We start from the raw sequence: 26,005 nt of genomic DNA on the forward strand, positions 1-26,005 counted from the left end.
GGAAATAGTATATCTAACTAACTCTATCAACCCAGGCTGGCTTCACCATTTCAGGGAATGAAATGACTTCATTAAAACTTGTTCAATGTGTAGCGACACTGTTCCCTTCAGCTACATAAACCTCATCTTCTCAATGTGACAAAACGAGAGTGAACCAAATAGGTTGTGTAGAAAGTGACATACAGAATAGGGTTATGGACACACAACTGATAAGCCAATATGATTAAACCAAAGATCAAAAATTTGAATTGTCTAATCAAATTTATGGAAAAGGAATTCTAATGTTTTCTGATTTATGCAGTGGTTGGAATTCTGGTTGAAGGAAGAAAAATGGCTTCACATTGCCAAGTGTAATGTAATCTGGAATTAAGTATGCATCTCAGGTTTTCAGTGGGAATTACATGAGCAAAAAAGGTAATTTAAAAGCCACCATGGTAAAAATGACTGGAATATCAAATCAGATCTCTTTGACACACAGGTCAGTTATTCAAGAAATATTCAAATTTAGAGTTGACATGGTGCAGGAAATATTTACTTTTTTACGGTCAGTAAACAACCACAGAAAACTATGTATGCCTAAAATAATTGGCTCATAGTATATCTGTTGCACTGGAAAACAGGTGGCTTTTTATCACTTCAGATTACATTTGCTCAAGGTCATCTTTGAGCCCACATACAGGACTTAAAATGTTCTGCTGGATTTTGAACAAGTAAACGTTCTCAGCAGCATATCGTTATTCACATTAGTAGCCTCCAAGGCTGCAGTGTTTATTTAATTTTTTTCAGGATCCTGTTTTCATTTGGAAGAACACTGAGCCAGGGTTTCTGTAAGGCTGACGAGGTTGCTCGCTGAAGCCTGCAGTCCTTTTGTGAAGCATGTGTTTCACTGTGGCCCTCGGCTTACTCTGAGGGGCTTCTTCCTGGGGAGACTGCCAGTGGGAGCCCGCTGCCACGCTGAGCCGCAAGATCTGAGACACTGCAACCTCCCAGTATTAGCATCTCTTAATGCAAAACAGCATGGGGTCGGCCAGTGTTGGCTTCAGTGCAGCCGGGCTCCCTGGTGAAAGGGCCAGCACACCACCACCTCACAGCTGACAAAGCAGGAATGCTGAGCCGGGTAGAAGGCTTGGGGACGTGGTTGTGTTTGAATTCAAATAAGTCTTCATTTGAACTGCTTAATCATCCCCCTGTGTCTGCAAGGACCGGGGAAATGTGGTTAAAAGAGGTCATCCCAGAAAGTAATTCACCCACAGACACCATGAGGAATGAAACTATCTGAGGCTAAATAATAATTTAATGAGTAACACATGGCACTTGCATGCCATGCCCCTGTTTTTCTGAATATGTGAGATTTCAGTTTTGAGTTGACATATCAAAAGGAATCGGTTTCTCTTGATGTTGATGCTGAGTTATCAATGAACTGGAGCCAACAGACAATTTGTCCAGTTCCATTCAACTTGCTGTTTGTCAGTGCACAGAGACCATGGATAATGCATTTTGCATACCTACATATCTTCTTTTCATTGACATAAATTGAGATGCATTACTTTCATTCCATGATAATTGCAGACCATCTGTGCCCTCTAACAAAATCTTCAACCTCTTGATGGATATGCAGCAGAGTGACATACAGAACAGAGCATACATAACCACTTGTCTTGTTCTTGCTAAGGCAGCTCAAAGAATGACAGAAAATCCATTTGATCTCAGAAAGGGAGAGAGGAACATATGCCAGGACAAGTCCTAATGGATTAGGTTGCACTGTGGTAAACCTCAGTTTGAAAAAATTTATGTTTGTATTTTATTTTATTTTAAAAGGTTTGGCTCATAAATTGATTTTTTTTCATGTTGTTTGTATACGCTATTTACATTTTTATATTTAAGTTTACTTTTGCAGTGTATTACCATTTTACTCCACATGTGCATAGAATATATTGTATGAAACTTGTTTTTTTAGTTACATACCTCATTTGGTGTCCTCAGTGAAAGCTCAGGGCAGGATGTTACATACTTATACAAAAGCAGGATTTTTCTCCTCCAGTTAGTAATGAAGGTGAGCTTATGTTCAGATTCCAGAAGGTCTTTCTCCCCTTATTCCCATAGAGAGAGCCAGTGGAGAGCTGAGCCTTATACCCACCATGTGTTGTTTGTGGTACCTGTTACCTCTCAAATGAGTCCAGGAAAGACAGCTAGTATTCCCGCATGGCTCTTCCCTTCAGACTTTTCTAATGGTGTAGGAAACAGCAGGGCCAGCAGAGAGAACGAGTTTCGGGGAGCCTGGAGAGAGTGCAGCTTCACTGCCTTCATGACAAATTCTATTTGTATTTTTATAGACAAATGCTACTCAACTGGAAATTTTGCTCCTGTGATTAGCCATAGGGGCTGCAGCAGTAAGCAAGATTTAATGATTTATCTAGGCGCTGGATAGCTTTTGATTAATTCTGTATCGAATGGCTCACACCTCAGTGGATGATCGGGTGTCCGGGGCATGTCATATCACTTTATTTCATCAGGTGTGACCATTAGTGCTCTGGATTTTATCCTTATCCTTGTTCCGAAATAGACCTTCTCCCTTGACATGGCACAGAGTGGCAAATTAAGTCGGAACCCAGTGTTCCTCCATATGTAACCAAATGTGACAAAATGATGTCACTGAAACCTTTTTTATGTGCAGTTACCAACCAGTATAGGTAGTTTGAAGGTTTTTCTATAAATCAAACTTCGTACATTTTTAGGAATTTACTTACTGCGGAAAAGCAGTCCAAGAGTGCAACATTACAGTTACTGTGTGTACCATCAAATAAATCAGTTTACCATTTGAACATCACATAGTGCATACAGATTACTTGACATAGCATGCACTGATTGCTCCTAACAACTTAAGCGCTATATACTTACAACAGCTACCATCTGATAACAACATATCCACTGAAATATGTGTCCAATGAAATAAAGGTTGATCCTTTACATATACAGATATACTGCAGATGTACTGCTATAGTGCAGTGTATTAAATTGTTTCCATGACTACAGTTGCTGATTTTAGTCAGTAGTCAGGCAGGACATAATACCGGCTGATGTGGAGGGTGAGATTTGCAGAAGTACCTCTCACTTGTAGAGTGGCATCATTACTGACAAGTCGATGTCAGTGTGCTATTTTGCTAAAATGTAATACAAGAAACAAAATGTATTTCACTAACTCATTAATTACAACTTTCTGTACATCTCTTGTGCAAGATAAGTAGCTCTTCTTATGTCGTATGGTGTTGCTGAAATCACACAAAAAAAGTTACTCTTTATAAAAGCTTCAACATGCTTACATTTATTTATACATTTGAATCGAAATAGCTGTTTTGCAGTTACAACAACAGGGCTATTGGCCAAGGACACTCCTACACACTTATAAGGGAAGTGTGGCAATCGCCCAGATTTCATAATTTGTATGATTTGATTAATTAATTCAATAAATTCAACGTCAACTTTTTAGAAATAGATTGCAGTCAGAGAGTCTTCCAAGGCTGCACAATCTATGTTTGTAATTTTAATAACAGAACTTTATTTAGAGCTATATTTAATTTATTCTACATCTGGTATGGGATCAGCATCAAAACACACACAGTGATTCACAATCATTTTTCAAGTTAAGTAGTTGAGTAAATATTGAACAGGCTCAGAAATCTTAGAATGATGACAAATACTTCTTAAAATCCTGCATTCCCAATCCTCAACCAAAGACTAGTAACTTGTTCCTTAAACCATAACTTAGTTTTGCAGCTGTTTAATTATTTTAATGTGTTTGAAATATCTTGTTTCATTAATGAAAACTCTTGGAACTCACCATTAGTTTTCATAGTGTAGCTATTTGATAACTCACAAGTTAGAAAGTTGTCTCCCAGCAATTTATAACAACTTACCATTAGGCAGACGTTCCTGTTATCTCTCAGGGTGGGGGGTGAGGTCCTAGCTAATGAAGTGAATTTGCCTTAATTACTTGTCTAGAATAGCGTCAGGAGGCCTTAACCATTGCATACATCTGTTAGAAAGAAAAATGAAAAACCCACATTCTCAGACTGAATAGATATCTTTAGGCTTTCTGTTTTGAATGCCATGTGAAAGTTTCGCTATTGTAGCAAAGTCTTCCTTCTCTGTCTCTCTGATAACAAATGAATCTCCTTTTCTTGCCTATTTCGTTGTGCAAAGCAGGTCAATAGAAAACCATTTATTTTTTCTGTCCTTTGGATAGTAGTGAATAATTGTTGCTGAATCACCACATCTGTGGGGGTCGTGTTGCCCTGTGCTTTGTCTCATTATTCCTTCGTCTTTCCTTTTATTTCCACAAAAATAACAGTGACTACTTACCTGGCTGTTGAAGGGTTATTGGTTGAACAAGGACAAGCATGCATACAGTCAGGTAGTGAATTTTAATCATGATTCAGTGCTTATCTAGTTCCCTTTCTGTAGAACATGCTCTACAAAGCATGATAATCGTGGTGACTTATATGCAAATAAGTTGGCAAGTGAAGTTTCGCAAGACTTCTGTGTAGACTGTAACATATTTGAAAGGGAATACATGTACAACATCCTTCGTAATACTTTATAATACTGCAAAGTTTATGACAGATTATAATGTATGCAAACATTTGAACTTCCAGCCGAGCACTACATAAATTATAAAATAATTATATTAAAATGTAACTTAATCCAGGTACACTGGAAGACTTGATTTAAATTTGGATTAGATTGTAATCCAATATTTATGAGTTATGTTACAATTGAGTAAACCTGCATAGCAATTTAGTTAAATAACAGGAATACCTAACAGTATATTACTAGGCCATACTGTAGCTTTGCAGTAAAAAAGTATTTATTAATATTGATTCATTTCCATGGTATCTTTTTAGGCTGAAGCATGGATCTAAATGTTCGTTGCAAGTATGGTCCTCAGAAAAAAAAAATTACCAAGTGTTAGAGAAATGAATTACTTGTTGCCCCACATTTTCTTGATCATCATAGGAAGTAAAGTATTTGTTTACCGAGCAGTAAATGCGTTCCAGAGCAGTGATGCATTTGTCCTTGTGATATATTTCTCTGCGTATGTCTGTGCTGTCTCTGTATCGAATTAGCATAACCTTATTAATGGCTTTAGGGATCAGGTACATTACTGAGCAGGAGGGAGGTCATCAACAACTGTGTGGTTTTACCTCACACCAGTCTATTGTTAATCAGGACTGTGGTGTGCCTCTCTCTCAGTGGCTCAGCTAATTACGAGGGCAGTGTTGTGCAGAAGCGTCCTCAGTATGGAACATCTGTCAATGCAACAGATGCTTGATGTAGCACTCTCTGCAAAATGAAAAAGAAATAAAATGATTTCTGTCAGTGGTTCATCCTATAAAATATTTGGACTGTGTGGCACTGAGCCAGGTTCAAAATGGAGTCTGAATGTGAAAATGACTGTTCTCTCCTTTTTTGTTGATGGCTAGTATAAATAGAAATGGTGACTGTGTAGAATTGTCAAGCTTCCTGTAAAGCTCATGCATGTTGAAAGCCTTGCAGGAAGAGACATTAGCAGGAGCTTGAGGATTAACTACAGGACAGTACATTTTTGTCTTGTTTTTTCTTGCTGAGCCATTTGTTAGCACATCACCTGTGAACACAATAGGCTCTTTCCTAAAATGCCTAAAACACTGAAGCTTAATGCTACTTTGTTCTCAGTCAGTTTTGCACCTTGACAGCTTATCAATCTCCCTTGATTGACACATGTGGATATGGCAGTTTCATGTTCCTGACCCCTGAAAAATCTAAAATGACTCTTTGCTTTTTGAGTGGCGCGAGTGGATGTCACTTTAATGAAGAAGCTGATTATACAAAATAAGCCTTCTGTGTGTCTATATTCCACTCTCTCTGCTGTAAATTGGCAATTTAGTGTTGTGGATATCTGTGAAATAAAAGAGGGTTGCTGCTATAAAGAAAAAGACACTCTTTCACTCTGTGTAAAGACAGAAGTTCATTGATTGATGAATGACTTAGCAGATGTGGAAATAAATGGATACAGAGTGCACAAAGACATTGGTCTTCTATCTTGTGAAGAAGAGTGTATCAAATCGTGGATATACAGTAGAACCAATGGATACAATCTGTTTTTCTTCGTATCTAATAGTTTAAAATGCTCTGATGTAAAGTGACAACAGCCCTGGTAAAAGACCTAAAAAGGAAATATGTCTAAAACATGACCACTGTAGTCACTTCTAATAATGTCTTTTTGTGATCGTTGGCTAATGCTGTTACTTGTCGCTTTCTGTTTCAAATCTTGAATTTGCTTCTGTTTGGCTGTGGCAGTACTAAAAAAATGCACAAGAAAGAGTGAAACAGGCTGTTTATTATGAAAAGACTAGACATGCTCAAACATCCTTTCAGGGCCAAATACATGTCAGAAAAGCCTAAAAAATTGGTCTGTTTCAAGAAGAGTCCAGCTCCTCTGTTTACACAAGAGCCAGTGTCTGGTCTGAGTTAACAGTCTCATGTCTCTGCGGGAGGCAGAGCACACTCCCAGTTGGGAGAAATAATGAGCAGAAGAGGGATTTGTTTTAACAGTGGTTCACGTAAGCTCTGCAGCTTCCAATAAAATTAGTCTATAGTTTAGGTGTTAATTTATGGGCTGCTGGTGACACTATGGGTCATTCATCAGTCAGAATGCTTGAAGCTCAGGTACTTAAAATAACACCAGGCTATTCTTTCCCTGTCTGCACACACACACACACACACACACACACATACACACTTTCACATATCTTTTGGAGTGTGAATTTTGGCATCATCAGTGGATCTGCAGCAGTTTCAAAACTCTGTGTTGGCAAAGAAACTGTGAATCTATTTGTCTTTGATTGTGCTTCCAAAGGTAACCAAGATCCAAAAGTGCTTCAAAACAAACGATAAATGAATAGAAATGTTTTTCTTTTAAAATGCTGTAACTTTTTTTTAACGTTTTATTTCCTTTCTCTTTGCTTTTAGACGGAGCGTTTCAAAACCACTCTCGACTGCGGACGCCTCCTCTACCACTCTCCCACACCCACTCGCCCAATCATCAGCACCATGCAGCCTCCATTAACTCCTTGAACAGAGGCAACTACACACCACGGAGCAACCCAAGTCCAGCGCCCACAGACAGCTCAGTTCCCCCTGAGGGTCCGGCCAGCGGTCAAGACTCCGGCAGTGCACAGGACAACTGGCTACTCAACAGCAACATCCCCCTGGAAACAAGGTACTGTGTAACTTGTCTCCCTGACAATGTATAGAGTTGTTGGCGTCTGTAAGAGTGAGCTTGAGCTGGTGCCATTTAACAAAGGTTTTCATGCTGTCTGCTCTATATTAAATTACCACAGTGCTAACAAGGAGCAAAGCAATAAAAAGGAAACTATCCTGCTAGGGGACAAGGCCTACATTTTTGATGAACATGATTTTGTTGCAAGCAAGAGAAAAGTCCTGTTTTTGGGTCTTTTGGTTTCGTCTAATGTTAGCAATCCTAACAGTGGAAGCTATTGAGTTTAAACAGTAGAGTAATTATAATCGTGTTGGATATGAAACAGTTCTTGCAAAATTACAGTCAGGCTCCCGTGAGCAGGCTTCATAGCTCCTCCACTTCAGCCTCGAGTTTTATTTATTTCATATTAATCAGTATTCAGTTCTCTAGCACATTTCTCAATAGGAGGCCCTTGTGTGAAGTAGATCTGTCAAGTGTTATTGGAACAAAGGGAATATCCGTTGGTATTTCTTCTGCTGGTCTTATTGTAAGGCGGTATGAAATCAAGAATAGCAAGGCAAATTATCACAACCCTCGTAATGATCACATTGCTCTGCTGGCAGCAGAAAAACTCCACAAACAAGACCTAACTTCTCAGTGTGCCCAGGTTACCAGCTGAGCAAATTTAAATGAAATACCTCATGTAGCCTAAATGGATTTTTAAGGAAGTTATTACAGATAAAAAATAAATTCCGCTTTTTTTTATATGATTTAATTATTACAGTCTATTCTGAGCAATCCAGTGTAAAACTTAAGACCACACTATTGTCTATAGCAGGGGTGCCCAAACTTTTTTCCTTGAACCTGAAAGGCCTATTGTTCTGTATAGTGAAGATGCAAAATGGTACTAAGATCCCAAGTTCCCTTAATTGACTGACTTCCTGTGCAAACTGTCACTCTGCCCTCTGTGCTCAGATTATGAAAAATGAGAGTAGGAATCCTGGGGGGGGCACATTGAACCTTACGGTGGGCCAACTTTGGTCTACGGGCCCCACTTTGGGCAGCCCTGGTCTATAGCGTATATAGTAAACTCGTTGCCATAAATGAAATTGCTGTTGACAGGAGAATAGCTAATAGCTAATTTGGCATGGCTAAACAACCAGCCATGAACAGAATTACTATCTCTTCCTTCAGTTTTTGTGAGACGGTTCAGTCAACAGGAAAATGAGCATCAATTTCAGGTAGTAGAAGGACAGTTACTGGTATAATGAATGATTACACGTCATCCAGCTCCAAAGTTAATCCTGCAAAGGTATTCCCTGTGGAGCAGAAAACAGATGGTGAGGAGAATGAATCTGCAACAGGCAAGAGTGCTGCTCAAACCACATATGAAGTCTTTATGACCTACTGCCTTGAAAAAAGATCAGCTACTAAAGTTTCAATAATGAAATTTAAACCATTAGTAACATCCACACGGACACAGAAATATTAAATGTCACCTTTACTTAGTTAATAGTATTACAATGGCCCTCTCTCATCATTTTTGTGAAATTTAATGGCCCTGATAAATTCTGCTCTGGTAGATAATATCCTGCTCCTACCATTTTCTTTAGAGATTCTTCCCTCTTCATTAAAAGTTGCATTCTTCCCCAAAACACAAGCTTGAGAGACCACGGACAGTCTACTGGCCTTTAAGGAGGGGATCAAAAACAAGGCTTTTCTCTTGTACTACTGAACGTGTTCAGCCTGCCCATTGCATGTGGACAGTTAATTTCTCCATTGCATTGCTGCAGTATTTCCTTATGGAACAGAGCTCTCATAGGTGGGAGTGCATTATGGGAGAAATGAGACGTGCGCCTGTAGAAAATTAACTGAAAATGTGTTTTTTGGACTGGGGCAACCACTAAATGAAAAAAACACTGTACTTCAGGACATTATCCAGCGTGAAAACTATGAAACTTTAGTGACAAATTTATTTGTAATTAAGAATGAAATTACGATATTAAAAAGTGTTTTGTCTGAATTAAGTGTTAGTAAACCTTAAGGCTCTTATTTGTAAGTGATGCATTGTTTTCTTCCAATCACAACCTTAAAGGAGCCAGAATACTCTAATGTTTATCAGAGAGGAGCAAGACGCTTGCAGAGAAGGGCAGGGCTCGTACAAAACAAGGTATGGCAGTGCCCAAATAAGGGGAACAAGAGAGATAGATGTTTTTTGTCTCACACCTTTGTAGAAGTAGTTCCATAAGGGCCTTGGTTTCTTTGTCCCACGCCGTCCGTCTTGATCTCCATTTGTCAGTTGTTGTTGTTGATGTTGCTTGGTGATCACATACTGTATTGGCATTTCTGTGTTTCTTGCACGCACATCTCACACTAGCCTCATATCCATCTTTCCACCTGTGTGTAGAAACTTAGCAAAGCAGACATTCCTAGAGACTTTACAGGACAACCTCATTGAGATGGACATTCTGGCATCAGCACGGCATGATGCCTCGTACAACGACGGGTATGTTGCATGTTTGCTATCTGGCTCACACTACTGTCAGAATCTGCTTTGCCACGAAAACAATAGTGATGCCTGCGCTATTTTTCCATCAAACATCCTCTGTTTTGAAATGCTGTCAATCATCAGTGTATGTCTCCTGCAGTGCTAGAATATGTGTCCCTTCCCTGTTTAATACAACTAACAATTTGCATTAAGTCACATTGTTGGGTTGTATTGCTTTTGATTAATGTTGAGCATGACGGCTTTATGAAACACAGTTGCCCATGTTATCTGCTATTGCTAGAATACGATACGTCAGAGATTTGTCCTGATATTTATAGATAAAATATGGTCTGAGTGACTTTCCACATCATACATTGTAATGTGACATTCAATCACGTTCATGTCACTGTCACTCGAGAGCTTCTTGTAAACTTGTCTGTAAAATGGCCTTGACAACAGTGCCCTGCCACTGACTCTCTGATGGGCTGCTCATACGGCTCTTGGACATGCAGCTCTACACATGTTTTTTCAGATAGCCAGCCATGTTCTTCAAGGGCGAATAAATCTGCTCAACTCCATGCAGCAACCTCATATACTGTATCTCTCATCTGGACAGTCTTGACACATAGTTACTGGGAATTACTCTTCGCCACGCTGGCATGAATACGTAAACAAGCGCCAGCTGCGGTCACTAGTCCTGTAAATTAGATTTATTATTGATTCACAGTTTCGACTGAGCACAACCCAGTATGCTTTAGTATTCTCACTAATCTAGCAGAAGCGTGACTATGGTAACAGTATCGAATGCGCTTGGAAACAGAATTATTTACCAGTGGAAGGGACTGCACTTGAATACACAGCCTACAATATTAAGATAGACATCCCTGAGAAATTAGTGTTTATGATAAGACTAACAAGAAAATTTGTTTTTTCCAGGCACTTCCTGTTCAAACCGGGTGGAACATCACCGATGTATTGCACAACATCACCGGGATACCCTTTGACCTCCAGCACGGTGTACTCCCCTCCCCCACGCCCTCTGCCTCGAAACACTTTCTCTCGACCTGCCTTCAGCCTGAAGAAACCCTATAAGCACTGCAACTGGAAATGTGCTGCTCTCAGTGCCATCCTCATCTCAGTAACACTGCTGTTCCTGTTGGCCTACTTCATTGGTGAGTCACCTCTGATGCTTCTGCACACCGGGGTGGGTGCCTCTACCTATCCGCCCCCAGCCCCACCCCCACTTAACTGTGGACACAGGATGAGTCCATGCTCTATTGTGTTCCCTCTATCATCCCTTTTAATAGTGTTGAATATGCACTCTGCTCCTCATATGTGCAGTTATATAGGGACTCATAGATTGACTCCTCGCCCACACACCTTGTCCGTAATAACATTATCATTCATAGATTGGGTTGACTGAATCTGTTCAAATGGGCAGTCCACTTTCTTGTTATTGTGAATAGGTCAGATAGGGAATGAATTAAAAAAGGCATCAACCATTACACTAGAGAGAACTGCAGATTTAGAATATTCATCTTATTTGATTTAAGAGTCTCTGACCAGCATAACCAGGTCCCAGCTGGATAAGTACTACCAGCTGTGATATCTGAGTTATGCTATTAAATCAGTTCTGTTCTTTTTGACTGTTGTAAGAGAATGATATATATATATATATATATACCGATAATAGAGTGTCTAACTTAATATGTGTGATCTGTATAGAAGACCGTTTACTCAAACTTTTATGAGTAAATGTGAAATATTGTGTAAGCAGTTTTATTTAAGTTTGTGTCAGTGGATTCTGCAGTTAATTGCTTTGATGTTATTTCTGTATATTTCTCTGAGATCACATAGTAAACTGTACTCCCGACTCAGCTTGGATTTTATGTTGATTTTCGTTCTGGTCTGTTCAACCATGCTGGCTATCACTGCCCATGCTGACTACCCAGTTCATCTTATGTTTATTCCAAACAAGCTGTTGCTCTGCCAGAAATGTAAAATGTAAGTATTCATGAGAGACAGAGGTTTTTTCTTTTCTTTTTTTCTTTTCATTCTTCCCAAGACTTGGCGTTTGAAACAGGTGTTCCCAACATTTTAATTGATGGTTGGATTTTACTGTTGTTAAATCAATCAGTGGTAGCATAGCAAACACACATTTGTTTATAAGAGAGTATGTGTTATTACTTTAAAACTAAAAGATGATACAGGGGAGTTCATAGGTTCGCAATAATAGCAGCAACATCCAAAGTAACAGTGTGGTCAGTTAGAGAAGGAATGAGAAAAAGCAAGGATTGTGGGTAATATAAAGTTCCAGTGAAAATGTGAGGTCGGTTTCTTCCAGTCGAAATGTTTTGAGCCATTTAAGGTTACAAAGCAACAGGTTTGGGGGCAAGTAAATCACACAATGACTGAATTAGTGCTATGGACTTGGCTACCATTGGAGATGAGGATATTATGATGAACAGGACCAGAGTTGGAAGGAAGCATAACAAAGGACAGAGTTTAGGATATAGTGTTCCTGTAGTGCACCAAGGGGAGAGAAGAAGACAGGTGAAGATTCTTGAAATGTAGTGTCAAACAGGTATGTTTGAGGTCTGCATTTAGATATTGTTGAATATCATTGTTGCCTCGATTGGCAGACAGTTGTTAAGGCGTGGTGATCTACAAGAAAAAGCTGGCAGTACCTTTTTTATTCAAGTAATGAAAGTTCTGCCTGGACCATTGTTACAAATTCAAATGAGGAGTTCATACACACTTCTATTTAATATATTTTCTCATATAAAATACATCTGATTGTGAATACCTGTTTAACATATAAATGGTTACACTGTTGAATTCAGTCTCGCATAGAGAAAGAAATAGTTTTTCAAATAGAAGGATGGTGAGAACATTGTAGTTCATGAGAAGTCAATGAAAGGACAGCCTGATACTTCTGCATGGCCTCAGTGAGATAAATGGATTCTTCATTGAGGACATTTGTTCTAGGTATACATTATGCCGTAACAATCACGAAAGCTATCATTTCTGCTTGTTCTTGAGGCCAAACGAGCTAAAATCTGATTATTCATTTTTTTTGTCACCAGAGCCATTTAAATTGTTTCATTTGAAATTCAGAAGAGCGCTAGATTGAAAAACCAGAATCAGATGGTGGCTGCTTATGGTGATTATCTACATATCCAGCAATTTCAAATCAATGACAGTGGGTGTGAGCAAGTTCTGGTTTTGCTTATTTTGGCATCAGTAGTGTGGTTTGGCTGTAGAAGTAGAGATACAGTATGTGTCTACAGTTTACTGTTTGTGACTTGGCCAAAAGCCAGAGAGCTCCATCAGCCTGATAGTGCTTAATCAGACTATGTAATTATACTCTGCAAAACTCATACCATCTCCCGATGCACCACAAGTAAACATGTTGGAGACCAAACCTCACCCTAAGATCGGAATTTCCAATCAAGAACGAGGGCCATGTTTAATTAAAGGCTGATGAGAAAATACATTTAATTTCAAGTGCAATTAATTATTGAGGCCTGTAATTGGGAACTCTGGGTGAGATGTCTAATGAACCCAATTATGCCTCATGACAGATGTTTTGACTTGCAGTATGGTTTTATTTTGTCACAGCTTTGTAAATTGGCACATTTTGAAGTGCAAAAAGGTCGGGGGTTTAAGATGGCACTACTTTCTCTGTGGTCGCTTGTTCATTAGCACATTTGTTATATGTTCCTCATTTTAAGGTCATCAGTATCCTCCTGTGTTCACTTCCATTCACCCTGGGTATCTAGCAAGGACAAAGACGTTGGGGCCAAGAACATTTTTCACTGCATGATCATCTAACTCTGCAACACATTTTACCTATTTTTCCATCTTTCAGTTCTTCAGAATAATATAATATTGTTTCATTTTGGCTTTTTCATTATGCCAATGTGATATTTGATATATCAATATTGATGTTATTCTAAATGAAAAAAAGTGCTCAGTTGGCTTATTTGTAAGCTTAAGGAAATATTCCACTGCTTTTATTATGAATGTTAAATCAATATTAAATATTACCTACCAGTATATCTAAAGACCAAAACTCATTCAAGTACAAAAGGTTAATCTATTTCTGGACTACGATAAGAACCAGGAAAAAGCATTTATTTTGCTTCCAGTGAAACTCCTATTTCTTAAATATGTGCCATGGTGCACAGCTATATAACCCGACTAAGTTTGCTAGGTTATAGTAATATTTTGGCATGCTAATATTGTTTGTCCTATGTCATGTTATGCCAACATAACATTCCATGTGTTGTATGGATGTAAACCAACAAAACAATATGTACTTTTATGTTACTAGCAAACATCAGTTGAAACAATGAACATCCTCCTATCATTGCTACTAATTAGTGAAAATTAGCAAGTGCGTTAGCCACATATAGCTGTTAACATGCAGCAATGCACGTCTGGCTGTATATTGTTACAAGTAAATAGCATTAGTGATGATGCTTTTCAATTTTTCAATTTTCCATTTGCAAATATAGTCTAACATTGCCAATTATTTTCTTCATGTGTTTTAAGAAATATTTATGCATTGACAAGCAAGCTTCATTCACACAACCCAAACCCAGTTTTGACTTTGACATTTAGTGGCAGATGGACAGGATTGCTGAAGCTTTTATATGGTCAGTGCACATAAAATACAAATTCCAAACACAATGATGAAAAGTATGAAAAGCTTGTTTGCTGATACACTGAAAATGAAAGCATTAACTAAACAAAAGCACAAACAAAGAATAAACTCCAGTCAGCTGTACACGATTATTTAATAAAATTTACTAAAAACTAAATGAAATAAATTTTGAAAGCAGGCAAACATAATAAACAATTAAACATTAAGAAGGATATTTAAAATAAATTAACAACTGCATTTACAAAAGTGTTGTTGGTAATGGATATTTCCGTGCTAATTATAGTGATCTGCAACATTATATTGCAGTGAGTGGTGATATACAACACAGACTACAAATGTAAGAGAAGTATAAATGTAGTAAGGTGAGAAATGAGCAACTGATGGCTTACCTCAAGATAGTTTACCTTTCTTAGATGCTCACAGTATTTGATTAGGACCACTAAGATGAGAAAAAAAGAGTTCATACTCATAATAGCTTCCCTTGAAGGGTGCACTAGTTGGAAAGTGCTCTTCAGATCAGAGGATAGAAGCACAGGGATGCTGGCAGATGACCCACAGCAATAAGCACTGACTTCCTCAGATTGGCTGAGAAGTCTTCACTACAGTAATGTACTACAGTACCTCTGTTCCCTAATTGGCACATGGCGTGACCCAACTTCCTGCCAAGAGATAAGCGAAAGGAGGGCACAACATGTGCTCAGAAAAAAATGGGCGATGCTACGAAGTTCAGTACTCTTGACAGGTCAGTGCCATCACTGGAACACAGACACAGCTTGTCTCTGCCTGTAGCCATCTCATTAGAAGTACCTTGTTATTCCTACAACCTGTCTTCATTTTGCAGCCAATTGCAGCAGCCTTCTGAGTGTCATTGCATAGTGTTTGCAAAGTTTGAAATGCAAGCAAAACAAAATCAGGAGGCTCTTCCCTGGCCCACATCCAATGCTCTGCATATCATAGATACCAAGAAGGCGTTCAAGTAAATCTTTATGGATGGGAGGACTCTTCAACCGTTTTCCATTAGAGGCCTCAGGGACAAATGGGATGAAGAACGGGTCTCACAAAGACGTGATTACTAGGACACTTGGAATGACACCCTGCCTGGTGACTTTTCAATGGTTCTGCCAGCAACATAGACTGACTCTTTTTCCATTTCGCCAGTCAATGTAGAGCTACAAATCAAAAGGAATGTCTTTCTGGAGCTTACAAAATGACAAATAAAGCCATCTGTCTCTTCACTGGTTGTCCTCCACTGACACAGTCACTTCCATAGGCACTGGACAGACACAGAACAGATGCTGGTATTGCAGTTGAACTTTCATCATCTAAGGGAATGTTTTTAAGGCATTTTCCCTGATAACTACACTGTTACTACCTATCTTTTTCTTGATATTTCAGTTAACATATGGTACTGTTTGTGCATCATGAAAACATTAGGTATTCTTTGAATGTGTAGTGCACATTCAGTTTTATAAAAAAGTCTTACTCTTGAGCCAACTACTTATAGAGATCTAAATGGAGGAACCATGTAGGGTGGTGTTCTCTAATATATCTGTTTTTGATGAAGTTTCCTCTGGAAACCACCCAATGTATTCCATTCTTCAGACACTATAGTTTGATTTGATTTGCCACTTGTCATGTTCTTATGGTGGTTTCAGTCAATTTTACATTAATAGTTGAGCCCAGACAATTAAACCTCCTTGTACTCTTGGGAATCACTTATGTTATTTAATACAATATCTATAAAGCAATGTAGGATCTTCAGTTTGGTAGATGACTATTAACCTGTTTGCTGCAGATCAATCAGTGTGCTCTCGTACTTCTTTCATCTCAAGTTTGTTGTTTTTATTTTGAGAAGCACCTGGTTCTGCTGCACATTACTGTTACTTATTAGATGCACAAAGAGCCTGTTTTCACCTACACATTCTCAAGTGTTTCCAAGAAGAAGTTGCTCAACAGTTGTGTGCATATTCCAGTAATAAAAACCAACATAATATCGTCATACTTGAGATAACGGCCAGAAAATTTGAGCTTGTAGTTCCTTAGTCTGCTGCCACACTGAAGGCACAGTTCCTGTGTCTTTCCATTCTAGCTTTGAAGGAGTTAAAATACTTTCATTAGCAGACATGCATGAAGTAGAGTAGGTTTTCAGTGAGGCAATATTATATTGTGCACTTACATCAAGTGTTTGTGTATATTGCTGATGGACAAACTAAATTTTAAGGACCCCAGTCGCGGTCATTGTGTTCTCACCACATTCTCTCTTGTGGGTAAATTAAAACAGTTAATTTGTTCACTTGTTAATTGGCACAATTTATCTAAATAAGTAATGTACTTAATATAAATAAAATAACAGTAATGCTTTTGAACCAAAGAAAATAATTTGTAGGTGTAATCAAACTAAATTTCATGAAGAAGTTGATTATAAGTTGTTTTAATTAATGCACGTGTTGGAGTGGTATTATAATAAGATCTGCAAGTCCGACTAACAAATTAGTTTTATTTTTTTCTATGTATTCAACTAATGACAAGTACAATCATTCTCTATGTTGTTTAAACAGTCACTTACTGGTTACATGAAGTAGTTAATTAAAAAAAAAGAAAAAAATTAGAACACATTTGAAAGAAGAAAACAAGATTAAGAGGACTGGAGAGGTCATACTCACAGGTTCGGTCTAAAACTGTCAGATAATTTCACTCTTTATAATTGAATTGCATGGTTATTTACTCGAGGAGCTTAAGAGAACCAACAAACCAATAAAATAGCTATATTGAGTTTCCGGGCCTTTTCTGCTGACTGTTGACTTCCAAGGTGGCTTTTGCCTTGCTAAGCTCGTCTTGTCCATTCTCTTATTGGTGATCTGTCATGGTCAGCCCCTCCTCCTCTGTCCTGCACTCTGCTGCCATTGTTCCAAAGGACATTTCTTTTGTCGACCTTGTAAAATATCAGCATACTTCATCCACTGTGTTCACATTGAAACACCCCTGGTGTCTCCCTGCTGATGTGTTTTTTTTTCTTTTGTCCCTTACTTTTGCAAGGGATTGGAAAGGTAATGGGGTTGGAAAAATGACAGGGCACTGGGGATGGTCCATGCCGTTGTTGGTGTGGTGAGACAGATGTTGTCTCATGAGGTCAGGGTAGCATTCATCTTCTGGTCTTACTGCTCAGCAAAAAAGGCCATTAACCATTAAACCTTGTTTTGTTCTTTATCCTTTGGAATTTACTTCCTTTTCCTCCACCTCACAGCTGCCACCTTGGTTAATTACCAAATAAATTTGGGGGGGTTACTTTGTATTTAATTTATTGTGTATAGGTTTTTGCTTAAATAAAATGCATTTAAGTAATAATAACATTAATAATTCCGAGTCTTATGTCTGTCTCATGTTTAATATTTCAGCCATGCACCTTTTTGGATTAAACTGGCACCTGCAACCCATGCAAAGACAGATGTATCAGCTTTCAGAGGACAATACAAGTGGCCTACCTTTTCCTACTGATCTGAGCTTGCCACCACTAGGCAACACAGGCTTGGAAATACCTGACCGCAAGGGGAAAGATGACAGTAAGTGCACTTTTTATAAGGATAATGTATTTTTATTGAATACACATAATAATTTTGTATGTGTGTGTTGTCTTTTTCTTTCAAAATAATACTTAAACAAATATTTAATACTTAATAAACCAACCTAAATGCAGCAGATTTGGGTAACTCTCTATTCACTGTAATACACGGTTGCACCCACATCAGAGAAGAACAACATTGCACAAGGAAAAAGTTTTTTAAATCTTAGAGTTTACAGATGACATTTTGGAGCTCAAGCAAGTTTGTTATTATTTTGTCATCCAGTTTCACATTGTGTTCACTCGTCTCCATGGTATGCAAACAGATCTGCATTGTAATCCTATGAAAGTTGTTGTAAGTGGGAAAGTGTTATTTGTTCCTGGAGGGAGAAAATGGGACAGCTTAAGGGACAGAGTATCCAGGGGCTGGAGGGGGATTAGCCACTCTGTCCTCTTCAGAACGGATGTGATCCTTTCATCTCCTAGTCTGGGCTGCCTTTCCTGGCAGCCAAAGAAAGCATGTGCTCACCCCACGGTACCAACTGCTCGACTCGAGGAAAGTTTGCTCTGTTCCATTCTTGAACAAATGGGCCCAGATTTAACCATGTGATTTACCAATGGCAGACTACAATAGGTAGAAGATGGGGTCATTACCATATAGATGAATCCAGGAGTTGTCTTTTTCATTTGCCAGACAGCAGAAAGTGTGTTTAGCTAACAACAAGCATGACTACAGCTGAGCTTAGACTCTGCATGGCAGCCATTGCTGATAGGAAATCAATAGCCATAGTTTTCTAAATAAGTCTCATTCTGCACTGCTGTCAACAGTAACAATGATGAGCTATCTAATGTTTTATCAAGGTGATGCAGATGTGCACCGTGTTGAAATTCAGTGTAGTTCTCTCTCTGAGTATTGTCTTTCCATCAAAGCATTATGTTGTAGTTTAGCTTGCAGTGCAACAGCCATTTATTTAACCATGAGGCCCATTATCACTGGTCTCGGCTTATGATTTATTTAAACAGCCTGATGAGTACACCATTAATGTGCTGCATAAATACAAACACACCCCAACATGTGGAAAATGAGCCTGTGTGTTGTAGCATTATGTAAAGCCCAGATCTGGGAGACGGGGAGTGTGTCCTGTCTACTCTGATAAAACCCATTGCCACTGATGGACTTTTGAGAAGACTGCCATCTGCCGTGCCACGTGTAACCTAAAGCCGTGTCTGCCACCAAGTCCTGGAGGTAGTTTGTATGGACGTCTGCTTTAGTAGACATCGCTGCTGAAATTAGCTCATCTACATGGGCAAACAGATGTTGCCATTTCCACGGAGTCCAATATAAGGTGTATTATGGAGCATATGGACAATTTTTGGCAGTGGATGTGCTAGTACCTGAGCGGGTACTTCCATTAGAGATCCCTCTCTACCATAATTCCCATTTTCACTTTATTACTTTTACTTTAATTTTAACTATATTTTATCACAATATTGCAGCAGTTGTATTTTCTCCAGTATTTTCTGTACAATTTCCTCTCCATATGTTCAACCTTTTAAATCCTAATTTTAGAACCTTTCATCATTATTTACTTTGATGAACAAGATTTATGAAAGTGTACAGATCATAAAAAAACACAAACCTACCATATCTGAGCCAGGAACCTCAACTAAATTAGCCTAGTTTGATAGGATGTCAGTGCCTTGAAGTAATTAATGCAACCAGGTATTGAAGCATATTTCATCATTTCAGTTTAAATAGGATTTCTTTATCTGCAATTTCAGAAGAATCAACGCCAAACACTTCAGGACATAACTAGAATTTTGTTTGAGGACCAGACTTGTTCAATCTGATTATTTTGCTTTTGTACTCTCTCTTCCACTGGAATTGGGACTGGAATTGCTGTCAATGGTCATTCTTAACATTTTTTTTCTCCTGCTGTCAGGGATGTGATTGAATATCTGTGATATGGTCAGACTATCATGCTTCAGCAGACTGACTCCCTCTGCCCTCCACATGCTGGATTAATGGTGTGATCTCTTTGACCGATTTACTTTGTGTGCAATGCAGGCAAATTGGACAGCTTGTTCCCAGATGACAGCTATATAGATATGGGGGAGATTGACGTGGGGCGCAAGGTCGCGCAGCAGATTCCTCCTGGTATCTTCTGGAGGTCCCAGGTCTTCATTGATCATCCCATGTACCTGAAGTTTAATGTGTCCCTAAGCAAAGATGCCTTAGTGGGAATCTATGGAAGGAGAGGTCTACCTCCGTCACACACACAGGTGGGAACTATCTGAATATCACTGACACCCATGGATTTGTTACTACACAACTGTCTATTGTATTCTGTTGTGCTCATTAGTTGTATGAGAGGGCAATTTTGAAGACAATAGTGAATTATAAGTGTAAGACTGAAATAATTTACAATCATGTCTGCATAGTATAAGGACTCAGCTTCATTTTCCATTCTTCCTCTGTTACAGAATATGAATTGGGATATTGTTTAAAAAAATCTTTCTAACCATGTAGAAACGTGTCAGGAATATAAACCAATTCATAAATCTCTCTATTGTATTATGAATCACTTTCTTTGTTGCAGAAAGGATTTATGGCAAATTTCTTTCAGGTTCAATATCATCAATGAATCACACAAAGATATGGGGCTCAGGGGCCAAGAAAGGGAGATTTTTCTTTACACTAATTTCCCATCTATGTGCAGCACAGAATCAGATATATCATGTTATTAATCATTTCTGACTGCTTGGTTCACAGAGTTTAGATTTCTGCTGTAAATGTAACTGCAGTTCAACAAATTGTTCATAGCATTTTTGTTTGCATTAATGTCCAATGTGATTTATTTTCAGTCAAAAGTTCATGTTTGTCTCTTTCCTCTATTTTTACTTCAAAAGAAATAATGTAGAGGAGAGTTTTCGTGCTGTGACTGATTACACATAGAGTGGCAGATGAATCACGATTCCCTTCTTTATGTAGATGAAAATGAAATGCCGTCTCATTGGTATTCATTGAGTTACTACTAATATGAAGCAAATCGTTGCAGATGTTATTTGGTAAACACTAGCTTTAAAAATGTTTCCCCCAGCTTTCCTTTTTTCTCTTTAATAGTTTTAAACAAGGCTTTCATATAAGATATGTGGAAATTATCACAGCCCATCCAGCCACGATGTGCCAAGACTTACTCAAGCTCCTCTGGAATGATGAGTTATTCATGCAGACCAAATGATGCTTCGTTATAAAGAGGGCTGAAAGCACTCAAGTCTCATGTGTCACTCTAATGGGGTGTCTGCGGTCCATCTATCAGTCTTTCTCACTTTCTGTGTGTCTGTCTGCAGTTTGACTTTGTGGAGCTTTTGGATGGGCGGCGGCTCCTTGCCCAGGACATCCATGGTCTGGAGGGGCCTGTGGCTATGCAGCGGAGCCTGGTACCCATCACCACACACGACACAGGTTTTATCCAGTACATGGACTCGGGCATCTGGCACTTGGCCATCTACAACGACGGAAAAGAAACTGAAACTGTCTCCTTCCTGACTACTGCCATAGGTGAGTGCCCTGGGCATGACCTGCTGCTGAAACCTGTAATAGCAATCCACATAATCCCTATAATACCAACCAGCAGCACTCCACAGCAAACAGCCCAGACTTGGGGCATGAGTCAGAGGCAGTTTTTGGCAGATTTCAATAGTCAAGGGAAGTGCAGGTTAATCAAGGTGAAGTTGAATATTACAAAAATCAGGACATCAGTGCTATCCTGCCATGCCCCTGAGTAGGGCATTGAGAGATCATAATATCCTCATTACCCTGAGTGTCTTCTGAGCGAATCAGGGGTCCAGCTTCTGGGAACCATTTGCATACAATTCAAAGTATGATTGTACCCTCCTGCTAGTGCCATTTTTGATCATGATTTGCTCCAATTTCCATCTACTTTCCATATATCAAAGTAGGGAAGATGTTTCTCTCCTCTGACTAACTCTGTATGGCACGAGGCTGTGTTTCAGACATACGTCCCTCTTTGTGGAGGTGATTTCATTTTGTACGCTCCTCTTTGTTCTCCCTAAAGCGCCTTTGATTAGTACTGCTGTATCAAGCAAGGTGTGAGAGGGCCCGAGGTGTCGACTTTCACAGGGATGGCAGCTGGGAGCTGTTCTCACATGCTCTTTAATTAAAAGCTCCTGGGCCAGAGTCCATCTGTGACAGGGGCTGTGCCAGGCAGCAGATCGATGAGAAGCTGTCCTCAACACCAATGTAACACCAAGTGGAGACAGGCAAGAGATGCCCCCCTTGCTGTGCCAACAACAGCTGTAATTCAATACTTAATATATGATATGACACAAGGAGGGGGAGTCAGGGCAGTACGTTTACTTTAGCTTATTTCTTCTTGACTGGGTGTGCACGAAGGCCTCCTGTGGTTTGCATCAGAGAAAACACAACTAGATAAGGTATTCTGTGCAACGAATGGGAATGGGGATAGGATGGGGTGGGGCAGTGTTAGTCAGAGCTAGAATTCTGCCTCTGTTCATTTGTATCAGAGCTGATCTGCCCACAGGAGCTCAGAGGGAGGCATAGGGGCCCTTTCTAAAATGGGTCACCGGTTAAGTGCCCTTCAGCAGAAATTGAATCTCACCAACTGCCTGAATTGTATTGAGCTGTGCAGGGATAGAGTTGACCTTCAAATAGAGCAGCCCAGGCATAGAAATATATGTGAACAATATCTAGAACAGGCACATTGAAAGACACACGCAGCATTGTTTATACGACACTAGCAGTTAAATTACTTTAGTGACAGTGTTGGAAGGAAAAAATGTCTTATTTTACTGTCAGTGGGACACCTTATGCTCTTCATGTGTATTAAATGAAAGGCTTGCTTGTTGCACATAGCCACGCCATAATACATCTGGGGATGGAGCGCCCCTGTCTTTAATCTGGGCTGCTCCTCATTACTTGGCTGTGGCTCCATGGCAATGTGAAATGTGTCCTAGTGAATGTTTTGTATCACAGCCCTCTGGAGCATGAAGCCATTTGTCCCCGCTGCCTGGTGCCAGACATGCTTCAACCCAGACACGGCTTCCTATACAGGGGAGCAAAGCAAAGGGAAGCAAAGACCCAGCACCAATGTCTTACTCTATATCCTGTCTCACTCTACAGCAGTGGCTCTCTCTTTACACAACCGCCCATCATTCAAAGGTGCTAAGCATCATCTGAGAGCATGGCAAGGCACTGATTAAACCTGCCTCCTGCACGCTACTCTGTCCTCACCGACTGGAGAGCCTCGCACAATAGTTAGCTCCCCTGATATGAAGGGTAATGAATTTCAATGAAGCTCTGCTTGAATCCATGATTTATGCGTTGGCCTATGTCGAGTGTGTGGCTAAGAGATATTCATGGCCTCCCCTGCCTACTCTCAGTGGAAACAGAGGCAATAGACATGGGGAGTGCGTAGTCTACTAAACTGCGTCAGAATTCAGCATGGGAGCACTGCAGTTTACGATTACTCAATTAAATATGTTCGATTTGATGGTTTGTTGTTCACCAAAGAAATACATAAGATAAAATAATGTCGAATACCTACCCGCTTAATATGTCAGTAGATTGTAGCTCATGTTGGATCTTTCAGTGCTTTACATTTTGAACAATAAATTACAGCCACACTTACTTTTTTTGTCCCTATATACACGCCAGAAACCTGTCCTGCATAATTGTACTTCTGGGAGGAATTTCTGTCAACCACACACACCCACACTGCTGCATTCACTAGCATTGAGCAAAAAAGCTTGGGGTTCCTATTGTAGGTAGATGTTCTTGTTGGAAGCCATCAAAACCCCACCAAAATGCTGATTTGCCTCCACCACCCCAGAGGATAGTCTCCCCTGCATCCCCTCACTAACCCAACATGGCAACGGCGAGCCTGCAGCACTGAAAACATCAGCAGCGTTTCTCTGCTCACTGCCTACCCCTCTCTTTTCATTGTATCCCTTGTCTGCCTCTATCTTTTTCTCCCTCTCTCTCTCGCTCTCTTTTCTCTCTGTCTTGCGTTGCATCCTCAGTGATGATTGACTCTCCAGAGTAAAGGGAAGCTGAATCCATGGCTCACATTTCTAGCCCTTTGTGGAGCACAAGAGATTCTTTGTTCAGTAAGTTTTGCCTCAGAGCTTCTGCTGCCTGAAGGCAATGGACAAGATTGAATATTTTTCAGCACCATTTCAGACTTAATTCAGTGAGCATCATGTTTCAGTATTCTGCTGCTGTCGAGTGCCTCAGAGATCAGTGGTCTCTCTTATGTCTAATAAAAGCGTGTCAGAACATGGTAGTAGAAATAATTATTTTGTCAATTTATTTGATTTAGTTAGCGGGATCAATAGAGGAAATTATGGAGAGACACACAAATGTTTTTGCTTTGTTAGGAAACAAAGAAATGTATGTAGCCACTCAAGGCCGTGACCATATTATATTCTAGGAACTTGCAAGGTAAAGAGGGGACGGATGACAATGTTAAAGTATTAAAAGAACATTTATTGTAAAGGCTTAGAAGCAGGTAAACAGAGCAGTCACATTGAGAGCCCACATGTTTCTGCCAGGAGGTCTTCATCACAGCAAAATTATTTCCACTTCACTCGAATCATAATCATAATCAGAAATACTTTATTGATCCCGCAGGAGGAAATTGGTTGCTAAAGTTGCTATACAATGTTCTACAGTCTACACTAATGTTACGATTATTTTTTTAAAGCATTTTTAAATTTTTTGTAAGGGTTGCAATTGTCGCACAAGCTACTCTTTTTATTTTTAGAATGACATGCTAAAAGACAACACAACATTGTGTCTTGCAATTTTTTAACATGGTGAGGCATCTATCTATCTACACCAGTGACTGTGTAGAAAATGATTCGGGGCCAATTATTTGAGCCCAATTAGATTTAGACAAGATGCCAAGAAACATTTGGTATATCCCAGTGCAATTTACATTGTTTCATTTTTATACAGAAGTAGTGTAGTGTTTGTTTTCAAGATTTGATTGAATACAATTGATAGAACACATTATAAAGTTAAGATGAAAAACAATATATATATAAATATATCTACACACACACACACACACACACACACACATTTACTGCAGGTTATTTGGTTTGTAGCATTATGATGAATAGACAAAACAGAAACACAAAGTAGTCTGCAAGGCCTACTCATTGTTCCTGCAAATACATAAAGCAGAATGAAAAATCAGTCCATAGGAGAAAATATGATCCAGTAACATTATCCATGGCAGTGGGGAAATGCAGGTTCCAGTGTTGCTGATGCTTCAAAACTCCTGGTTGCAGTGTGCCATAAAAGCGTCAAATTAGGTTTGTCAAATGATGCATGTCACTTATCACGTCCAGTGCGGAACTTCTGAGAATTTGCTTTGTGACTTTGGTAGAAGCCAAGATGAGCCGAATATGTTTACTCTTTGTAGGAATTCTTCCATTTGGGTGAAATATGAGTAACACTCAAAAATGTTTTGCAGTGAAATAGAATGTTGACAGGATGGGAGCCTGTGCTTATCACTGTCATTAGCAAAGGAATAATAATCAACCCAGAGAAAATGAGTGGGAGGAAAATTGTTTTTCAAACCACATTACTCAGAAAAGCTCCTGATTGCTCTCTTGCAGATTCTATTGATGACTGTCCCAGTAACTGCTTTGGGAACGGTGACTGTGTTGCTGGAACATGCCACTGCTTTTTAGGATTCAAAGGACCTGACTGTGGGCGAGGTGAGTCACACACTCAGTCATAATGTCTTTATTGATCTGCATCATTTAGATACACAACGTTTTAGGGTTCTGACCAAATTCTATTCATTGCATGACCAGAACGAAGCAATTTTGTCTTACAATTACTTTTTATTGTACTTCAAATCTTTCTTATTAATTAGGCAGTACTACTCCCAATTATTCATTTTTACCTCTTAATGTAGATTGTGTTGCATATAAAATAACTCTAGATTAACTGTATAGAGAAGAGAAGTTTAGATTATAGGAAGGTTTTGACAAATG

The 26,005-nt window shown here is 39.3% G+C and overlaps 1 protein-coding gene across 14 annotated transcripts in view; it reads left to right on the plus strand.

The window, feature by feature from the left end:
* The window catches only part of tenm4 (teneurin transmembrane protein 4), a 145,723-nt gene that overhangs the window by 57,044 nt on the left and 62,674 nt on the right, over positions 1-26,005 (plus strand). For 7 of the 14 annotated variants that reach the window (XM_051397661.1, XM_051397665.1, XM_051397662.1 and 4 more), the window contains 8 exons: positions 7,009-7,258; positions 9,333-9,407; positions 9,645-9,743; positions 10,662-10,897; positions 17,790-17,954; positions 20,022-20,236; positions 21,305-21,515; positions 25,622-25,723. In XM_051397661.1, the coding sequence (XP_051253621.1) occupies positions 7,009-7,258; positions 9,333-9,407; positions 9,645-9,743; positions 10,662-10,897; positions 17,790-17,954; positions 20,022-20,236; positions 21,305-21,515; positions 25,622-25,723 (1,353 nt within the window). The remainder of the gene's footprint in view (positions 1-7,008; positions 7,259-9,332; positions 9,408-9,644; positions 9,744-10,661; positions 10,898-17,789; positions 17,955-20,021; positions 20,237-21,304; positions 21,516-25,621; positions 25,724-26,005) is intronic. The other 7 variants (XM_051397671.1, XM_051397674.1, XM_051397673.1 and 4 more) reach the window with 3 other exon arrangements.

Source organism: Dicentrarchus labrax, unplaced genomic scaffold (genome assembly GCF_905237075.1).
Source record: "Dicentrarchus labrax unplaced genomic scaffold, dlabrax2021, whole genome shotgun sequence".
Classification (NCBI taxonomy): domain Eukaryota; kingdom Metazoa; phylum Chordata; class Actinopteri; family Moronidae; genus Dicentrarchus; species Dicentrarchus labrax.